This window comes from Lampetra planeri, chromosome 40 (assembly GCF_965212315.1).
Source record: "Lampetra planeri chromosome 40, kcLamPlan1.2.h2, whole genome shotgun sequence".
Taxonomy (NCBI): domain Eukaryota; kingdom Metazoa; phylum Chordata; class Hyperoartia; order Petromyzontiformes; family Petromyzontidae; genus Lampetra; species Lampetra planeri.
The window spans coordinates 378390-388585 of record NC_136146.1 but is presented as its reverse complement, the minus strand read 5'-3'; the positions used below and the strand labels follow the sequence as shown (position 1 = coordinate 388585).

The window sequence follows — 10196 nt, the reverse complement described above, 5'->3', positions numbered from 1 at the left end:
ATTATTAATATATTAATAATTAATAATTAATAATTTAATAATTAATAATTAATAATTAATAATTAATAATTAATAATTAATAATTAATAATTAATAATTAATAATTATTAATTAATAATTAATAATAATAATTAATAATAATATATTAAATAATTAATAATTAATAATTAATAAATTAATAATTAATAATTAATAATTAATAATTAATAATTATATATTAATATTAATAATTAATATTAAAATTAATAATAATAATTAATAATAATATAATATTAAAATTAATAAATAATAATTAAAAATAAAAAATTAATAATAAATAAATACAAAATAAAAATTAAAAATAAAAAATAAATAAAAAAATAATTCATCATAAACATAAACAACAAATAACAACAAAAAAAAATAAAAACAATCAACAAAAAACATAAAACAAAAATCAAAAAAAAATCAACATCAACCAAAAAAAACCACCAACCACCAACCACCAACAAAAACACCAACCACCATCCACCAAACCAACAACCACCACAACCTAACACCAACAAAAACAACCACAAACACCAACCACCAACCAAAAACCATACAAACCAACCAACAACCAACAAACAACCACCAAAAACCAACAAACCAACAACCAACCACCAACACCACAACCACCACCAATCCAACAACCACCAACCACCAACCAACAAACCACCAACCACCAACCACCAACCACCAACCAACAACCACCAACCACCAACCACCAACCACCAACCACCAACCACCAACCACCAACCACCAACCACCAACCACCAACCACCAACCACCAACCACCAACCACCAACCACCAACCACCAACCACCAACCACCAACCACCAACCACCAACCACCAACCACCAACCACCAACCACCAACCACCAACCACCAACCACCAACCACCAACCACCAACCACCAACCACCAACCACCAACCACCAACCACCAACCACCAACCACCAACCACCAACCACCAACCACCAACCACCAACCACCAACCACCAACCACCAACCACCAACCACCAACCACCAACCACCAACCACCAACCACCAACCACCAACCACCAACCACCAACCACCAACCACCAACCACCAACCACCAACCACCAACCACCAACCACCAACCACCAACCACCAACCACCAACCACCAACCACCAACCACCAACCACCAACCACCAACCACCAACCACCAACCACCAACCACCAACCACCAACCACCAACCACCAACCACCAACCACCAACCACCAACCACCAACCACCAACCACCAACCACCAACCACCAACCACCAACCACCAACCACCAACCACCAACCACCAACCACCAACCACCAACCACCAACCACCAACCACCAACCACCAACCACCAACCACCAACCACCAACCACCAACCACCAACCACCAACCACCAACCACCAACCACCAACCACCAACCACCAACCACCAACCACCAACCACCAACCACCAACCACCAACCACCAACCACCAACCACCAACCACCAACCACCAACCACCAACCACCAACCACCAACCACCAACCACCAACCACCAACCACCAACCACCAACCACCAACCACCAACCACCAACCACCAACCACCAACCACCAACCACCAACCACCAACCACCAACCACCAACCACCAACCACCAACCACCAACCACCAACCACCAACCACCAACCACCAACCACCAACCACCAACCACCAACCACCAACCACCAACCACCAACCACCAACCACCAACCACCAACCACCAACCACCAACCACCAACCACCAACCACCAACCACCAACCACCAACCACCAACCACCAACCACCAACCACCAACCACCAACCACCAACCACCAACCACCAACCACCAACCACCAACCACCAACCACCAACCACCAACCACCAACCACCAACCACCAACCACCAACCACCAACCACCAACCACCAACCACCAACCACCAACCACCAACCACCAACCACCAACCACCAACCACCAACCACCAACCACCAACCACCAACCACCAACCACCAACCACCAACCACCAACCACCAACCACCAACCACCAACCACCAACCACCAACCACCAACCACCAACCACCAACCACCAACCACCAACCACCAACCACCAACCACCAACCACCAACCACCAACCACCAACCACCAACCACCAACCACCAACCACCAACCACCAACCACCAACCACCAACCACCAACCACCAACCACCAACCACCAACCACCAACCACCAACCACCAACCACCAACCACCAACCACCAACCACCAACCACCAACCACCAACCACCAACCACCAACCACCAACCACCAACCACCAACCACCAACCACCAACCACCAACCACCAACCACCAACCACCAACCACCAACCACCAACCACCAACCACCAACCACCAACCACCAACCACCAACCACCAACCACCAACCACCAACCACCAACCACCAACCACCAACCACCAACCACCAACCACCAACCACCAACCACCAACCACCAACCACCAACCACCAACCACCAACCACCAACCACCAACCACCAACCACCAACCACCAACCACCAACCACCAACCACCAACCACCAACCACCAACCACCAACCACCAACCACCAACCACCAACCACCAACCACCAACCACCAACCACCAACCACCAACCACCAACCACCAACCACCAACCACCAACCACCAACCACCAACCACCAACCACCAACCACCAACCACCAACCACCAACCACCAACCACCAACCACCAACCACCAACCACCAACCACCAACCACCAACCACCAACCACCAACCACCAACCACCAACCACCAACCACCAACCACCAACCACCAACCACCAACCACCAACCACCAACCACCAACCACCAACCACCAACCACCAACCACCAACCACCAACCACCAACCACCAACCACCAACCACCAACCACCAACCACCAACCACCAACCACCAACCACCAACCACCAACCACCAACCACCAACCACCAACCACCAACCACCAACCACCAACCACCAACCACCAACCACCAACCACCAACCACCAACCACCAACCACCAACCACCAACCACCAACCACCAACCACCAACCACCAACCACCAACCACCAACCACCAACCACCAACCACCAACCACCAACCACCAACCACCAACCACCAACCACCAACCACCAACCACCAACCACCAACCACCAACCACCAACCACCAACCACCAACCACCAACCACCAACCACCAACCACCAACCACCAACCACCAACCACCAACCACCAACCACCAACCACCAACCACCAACCACCAACCACCAACCACCAACCACCAACCACCAACCACCAACCACCAACCACCAACCACCAACCACCAACCACCAACCACCAACCACCAACCACCAACCACCAACCACCAACCACCAACCACCAACCACCAACCACCAACCACCAACCACCAACCACCAACCACCAACCACCAACCACCAACCACCAACCACCAACCACCAACCACCAACCACCAACCACCAACCACCAACCACCAACCACCAACCACCAACCACCAACCACCAACCACCAACCACCAACCACCAACCACCAACCACCAACCACCAACCACCAACCACCAACCACCAACCACCAACCACCAACCACCAACCACCAACCACCAACCACCAACCACCAACCACCAACCACCAACCACCAACCACCAACCACCAACCACCAACCACCAACCACCAACCACCAACCACCAACCACCAACCACCAACCACCAACCACCAACCACCAACCACCAACCACCAACCACCAACCACCAACCACCAACCACCAACCACCAACCACCAACCACCAACCACCAACCACCAACCACCAACCACCAACCACCAACCACCAACCACCAACCACCAACCACCAACCACCAACCACCAACCACCAACCACCAACCACCAACCACCAACCACCAACCACCAACCACCAACCACCAACCACCAACCACCAACCACGTTCCGATGTGGGGTGCTACGTTTGCGTAATTGCCTATTTCCCTTTTCTTTGTTGTGATGTCACGTGCCAGTGGTACCAGGACGCCTATCACGTCCTCCACAAGGAGCTAGCGGAGGTGAAGGAGGCCGTCCTGAAGGAAATTGAAAGCTGGGTGCTCGCTCGTCTGCCTTCCTAGCTCGCTGCTGCGCGAGTGTACATATGTATGTATAATTTCACTCGCACCGTACGTAACCAACCGTGCTAATCAGGATGTTCTGGGGAAGGACAAACTAAAGACATAACGCAGTTCTAAAGAAATTAGTTTTCAATCTAGATTATTTTAAAGTGCATAGCTCCAGTGGCTTATTAATATCGGAAGAAAACGTTCCAGACGGCCGCAGCAGCACACCCATGCAGTGACCGTCTTCGTTCGATGGCCAGCCAAACATGGCGAGGGGTAGACACAGCTCGTCTCTGTACAGCTGTTGGACGCAGGCCCGAGCCATGCTGGAACAATTCTAAGAAACTCCACTTGGCTCATTTCTTGTCCTCGCATTGAAGGGATTCGGCCCCTCTACCCCCCAGTCCCCAGGCCCATCCACTCCCCTCCTACAACCCATAACTGGTGGGAAACTACATTGGGTTGTGTACAATACTTAAAATTTACAGTACTAGAGTTAGCTTATACAACTCTGAACTAACATGTATTATTTTAAGTTAATAAAGAAAAGATGGCAATGATCACTCAACTCCCGTTTCTGGGTTGTGTCCGAGCGCGGCCCACGTGGGAGAGAGGCCGCAACGGGTCCGTGTGGTAACCCCGACTCGGGCGGCTGCTGTGGGAATGCGGGCAAAGCCTCACACACTTCACCGCAGGAGGAAAGCCACAATGGAAAAGTTGCACTGCAGTGGGGAAGAAAAAAAGACCACTGCCCTCACCTCCGATTGTAGCACGGTTGGCTAGGTATGGTTGCGAAAGAAGTTCAACGTTCATATGTACATCAAGATTTGATCTTTTTGGGGCCCGGATAGTGCAAGCGATGGGATTTGTTGGCAGCACAACAAAACAATGGATGGGAAATATGGGCTTGAGGGGGATGGGGAGGTTATTCGGGCTGCCGATGCAAGAACCACACTATTTTTCAGGGCCAGAGGAATTTCACAACACATCACAGCAACGTAGACATCACGGCACAGTACCTGTAAGTGCTGGGCAGTTTACCGGTGGGTTTAAATGATACGTGCCACCCGAAGACAATTAAGGGATAGTGATTATCATATTACTCTGCCAGTGTCAACTACACCCACTGGTCTTCCCACATCCAAGCCCCGTGTACCTGGCTTGCCCAACGCAGAAAACAAAAAACTTGGCACATTTCCTCAATAACTCATCTCTAAAAGGGAACACATTTATAAGTGACATCACAGAGTCACGTGTTAAATGTGCCAAGTTTACAAGGTAGTGCCTTTTCCACCATTGCTGATAAATGTTTGTGACATTTAGAAAAGGACTGCGGTTTTAGTTAAATGTCCCACCTATGCCTTCAATTCGGTAAACCGGTAATTAAACGTAAACACTAAAACATGTTTTTTTTTTGTCATTTTAATGACACACATCTTATATGTATACATTATTCAATGTACTGAGTGTTTAAAATCGCTGGCGACTGTACAATAATAATGCTGGCTAGCACCGATGCTTTCAGTCAGTGAAAGTTAAATAAAATGAGACAAACTGCAGTACACACGTGCTCAGAGGTTGAGGAAAATTAGCATGTGCTTAGCAAAGTGGTAGTAGTAGTAATCACCAGAGTAACAAAATACTGCGTCACTTTAGTAACTCGGAGGAATTATTAATGCATCACTACACATCAAAATATATATTTGTATATCTCCATACAAAGACATAAATCACAGTGCCCTCCGTGTTTAATCATTTAACATGCAGATGAGAAAAGTCATGCTCTCCACTGGGTTAACACTACCAGGGTCAACATCTCTCAGACCACATATAAATGCACTTCTAAATCCATTCTAAATGCTGCTATAAACCCAAAATTGTTTCACATTCAAGGGTTTGGCTTGTAGTTATTGCTTATAAATCCCAATTCGGTTGTAAATAATTGGAATATTAGTACTGTGTTAACTTGACCGTATATGATGCATACATAATACATTCAACTTAGAAATGTACAAATTGGAAGGAAGATTTAATTGTGCTGGGCTTCCCCTTCCAATGCTTTAAAAGGGGTTCCAATTTGTGAAGGAAATCAATTATGGTTGTAAACCAACCCCTTTCAAAAGTCGTTCACAAAAAGTCACGCACAACTGAAATGGTATGCGAATGCTACGGTGTTGTATGTGTAAGCATGCCAACTGCCCTTACTGATGTGAACGTGCGAAACATGTCGGCAACACTATTTCATTGAAGGGCAACATCTGGAAATGATAATACATTCATATGGCATGCAAATAATATTTAAGTACAATAATTCTTGCCATGTATTTAAGTATTACAGCTTTTAACTGACTTTTCACAATGGGTTACCACTGCTGTTATTCTGCAGATTGTTTTTCTCCAAATAGATTTTTTTCTGACAAAGTTATGCACTTTATATAACTGCATTGCAATAGCGAATTGCATCTAAAATACACCACAATCCACTGAAAATGGCACCTCTTATAAATAAGTAGGGATCCATTCATCAAATGCACAAATATCCAAATATAAAAGTGCGCACCTCTTGAAGTCCATCTGGCCCGTCTCAAGACAGACGTACAAAAAAAACTACCGACATAACCAGATGTCTTCGGTACATTCAAATGCCCAATATACTCAATCCATGGCAGTTTATACCGAACGACATGCACAGCCTTTCAAATGAAACCTTCTTAAATATAAATTGAAACACCGGTTTCTTGCTCTTTTTTCATTTCATGAAAACGATTCAGATCGACGCTATGACGGCAGTGGCGTGGGACAACACCCAGCGGGCCATTATAATAATACATGAAATTAAGCTGCTCCATACAACACAGTTGGAATTCGGTGCTAATGAAGCGAGGGACGCCCGTGCCCATCACACGAACAAAGCCGGGCGATTGCAATCGAAAACCACAATTGGGTCAACACCAATCACTAAAAACCCATTAGAATGCCCAGGCCCCATGGACACGAGCTGCTTTCTATACAGCAGCAATGAGCCGTTGAAGCCGAGGCTGCACCTTTCGTCCAGAGTTTGAGAGTTACTGCCATGGCGTAGAGCCATCTCCGCTCATCTTCTGAGCATTTTTCCCCATGGGAGTGTTAAGTTCACGGGCACCGTTTTTGGTTGATGTTTGCCACAATGCCTGGGCTGTGGATCCAGACCAGATATTGATATTGGTCGCTCTCACCTGCACCAATTAATTTGTTTTGGTCAATAACAATACACTAGGTGACACCCTTTGCCCATCAGCAGGTCACAAATATAATTAATTTTTATTGGCCATGTAAAGAGACTGATAGCACTAATATTTTTCCACCTCGGGTGGTATGCGATTGTTTTTTGCGGCCTGTGGACGAACAATTCAAAATCGGCATTACGTAAAGGACGGAACCGTGAGCCGTCAGGTGAATTGAATAACGATCCAAAATTAAGTGACAGAGAAAACGCGAGGTTGAACCTGGTGGCGGCCTGGCTAACAGGTAACAGGATCTTGCCTACAGACGCATCGTCTTCCACACGATCACAAGGTGACACAACAACACGGCGGACGTCTACGGAAGCACCGGCTGAACGTCAGCATTTAGACGCGTCGTCACCGACACCTCTGCGATCCTGAAAATTACCAGCGGTTAAAAGGCTCGGCTCTCACGTATCTGGCGTGTCCTGCTCGACGGCTGCCGTACGCATTCATACGACGCGACGTACCGTGCGTGCCGTTATGATAAGCTGTGCGGGGGGGAACACGTGAAGCGCATGCAAACGGCAAGGTAACGGTGCCGCCCTAAAGCTGCAGGGCAAATGGTGCGACTTTTCTGTAACGATGTCACTCACAACAATGTTGGTTCTGCATTGCCTCCGCTTAATACAGGGAAAATACAAGTCGCCACTTTGCGCTCTAAAAAAGTTTAGTTCAAATGTTTATAAGCAAAACTGCCGTTGTTCATCCACATATGAATCTAAATACAGGGCGCTTAAAAAATGTTAAAACTTAAGTTTTTAAAGGAAAAATAACGGATAATACACTGTAATATAACGAATGTATGTTAATAGCTTCAGAAAGTCAAAGTCTACACTTCAGTTTAACATGTAGGCTTTCGCGACCAATATTATTCATAATTAACGTTTATGGGTTAGATCGCGTTATTTATAAATGTGTCGTAACCCTCCACCACCCGACACGGCCAATCAGCTTAAAAGTGTCACGTTGACAAAACACAAATAGTTCACTACTTTAAACCACCGGTGTGTTGAAACGTCGTACTCAAAAATTGTAAATGTTGTGGTTTCACTCTTCAACACACCGGTGGGCTAAAGTAGTGAACTATTTGTCTTTTGTCAACGTGACACTTTTGCTGATTGGCCGTGTTGGGTGTTGGAGGGTTACGACACATTTATAAATAACGCGATCTAACCCAAAAACGTTGATTATGAAAGTCGACACTTGTTCGCCATCATTGTCAACACAATGCGTAGAATCTTCTCCAGGTGGTCTCCAGAGCCCGGAGGCACATTTCTAGTGGTATTCTTGAAAATTCTCAGAAGAGTTAACGTTTTTTTGAAGCAGCCTGTATATATTTAGTCCACTGGCCTCTATTGGCTTTCCAGACGAATATTTAAGCAAGATAGTTATGACATTCAGGGTTTCATCAGCACAGTCAGGCTCTTTAAACAGATGCAACTGAATGACCAAATATTATAGGCAAGAGTACCTGTATGCAAAATTTAGTTCAGTCGTTAAATGTGTGTTCAACAGCACTTGAATGAGATCACATGGGTAACTAAAGCAATATTAAGACACGTTAACTTATGGATTTTGATTTCAGCGTGAAGGCATGGAGATGTCTAATAAAGAACACTTGATTAATCTGTTTTCAGGAAGGTGATCCACACCCTCAACTTGATTATATTAAACATAATATTTTGCCTATACTTATTTCACCAAGATTAGTTTTTGTCAACAAACCATTCATCCCAGGTTATAAGATGTTCTCAGCGGATGCCACCCACGTTTGATTTAGCCGAGGGAAAAGGTGTGTTTTACAATTTGGAAAATACAGGCATCGATAGGTTCAGCAGACAAGTCCTTGCCTCGATTCCTGCCCAGCTCGAGTGAACTCCTTAGGCAGGGAAATCCAGGCAAGAGTGTTAGGCAAGGGGAGTTGAGCCCGAGGCCTTGCTAGCCTCTACAGTATTACCGATGCAAAGACACGGAGACCTGCGATTGACTGCAATGTCTCTCGGTCACACGCTCCTGTATTTCCAAACACAAGCGATGAAGAGGTGCGGTGGGCACTCGACACGGGACGCTGCGCAACCATGAAGAGGCGCGACAAAAATAAGTTGCATGCAGGAAAGTTGCGCCGTTTAGCTTTAGCAGGCGGCCAGTTTCTGCTATGCACAAGAGCCGAGCGTCATCCGTTCAGCCTTCAACCTTTGCCGACACGAGGTGGGGCCCTTCCTCCTTCTCGTCCTCCTCATCCTCCCTCCTTGACATCTCGGTGGGTGGGGGGGGGGCGTCTTAGCACTCGATACCGAGCCGCGCGAGCAGCGCGTCGAGTGCCGCCAGCTTCTGGTTGGCCTCCTCCATGGCGCTGAAGGTCTGCACGCTGGACGTCACGTGGAAGCGGATGTCATCCACCAGGGGGATCGAGTCCGTCTCCTGCCGCTCCTCAACCGCCTCGGCGTCCACCTTCACCGTCTCAGCAAACTCCTCCGACTCCACGAGCTGCGGGGGAACGGGCGCGTTCGCAGACAACGCGCTAAGACCTCACTTGGTATCTCATCGTCGAACGTCATCAACTAAACTATTTTTTTTATTTTGCCAGGTAAGGCCCAACGAGCTGTATAGCCCCTTTTTCCAGAAGCGACCTGGCCACAAATGATCGCTCAACTTAATGGCTTATCACGTGGAAATTTATGGCAAACAAATACTCTAAAGGCGTATTTCTAAATGTGGAGGGAAAAATTGGAGCACCCAGAGAAAAATCCAAACGACCACAGGGAGAA

General features: G+C 46.9%; 2 protein-coding genes across 5 annotated transcripts in view; one reads left to right on the top strand and one right to left on the bottom strand.

The window, feature by feature from the left end:
- The window catches only part of LOC144731706 (monoglyceride lipase-like), a 23851-nt gene extending 19121 nt beyond the window's left edge, over window positions 1-4730 (top strand). The window contains 1 exon segment of the mRNA XM_078612887.1: window positions 4073-4730. Within this exon segment, the coding sequence (XP_078469013.1) occupies window positions 4073-4177 (105 nt within the window). The 3' untranslated portion in view covers window positions 4178-4730.
- The window catches only part of ABTB1 (ankyrin repeat and BTB domain containing 1), a 26322-nt gene continuing 20412 nt past the window's right edge, over window positions 4287-10196 (bottom strand). For all 4 annotated transcript variants that reach the window (XM_078612883.1, XM_078612886.1, XM_078612884.1 and 1 more), the window contains one exon: window positions 4287-9915. In XM_078612883.1, the coding sequence (XP_078469009.1) occupies window positions 9709-9915 (207 nt within the window). In that variant the 3' untranslated portion in view covers window positions 4287-9708. The remainder of the gene's footprint in view (window positions 9916-10196) is intronic.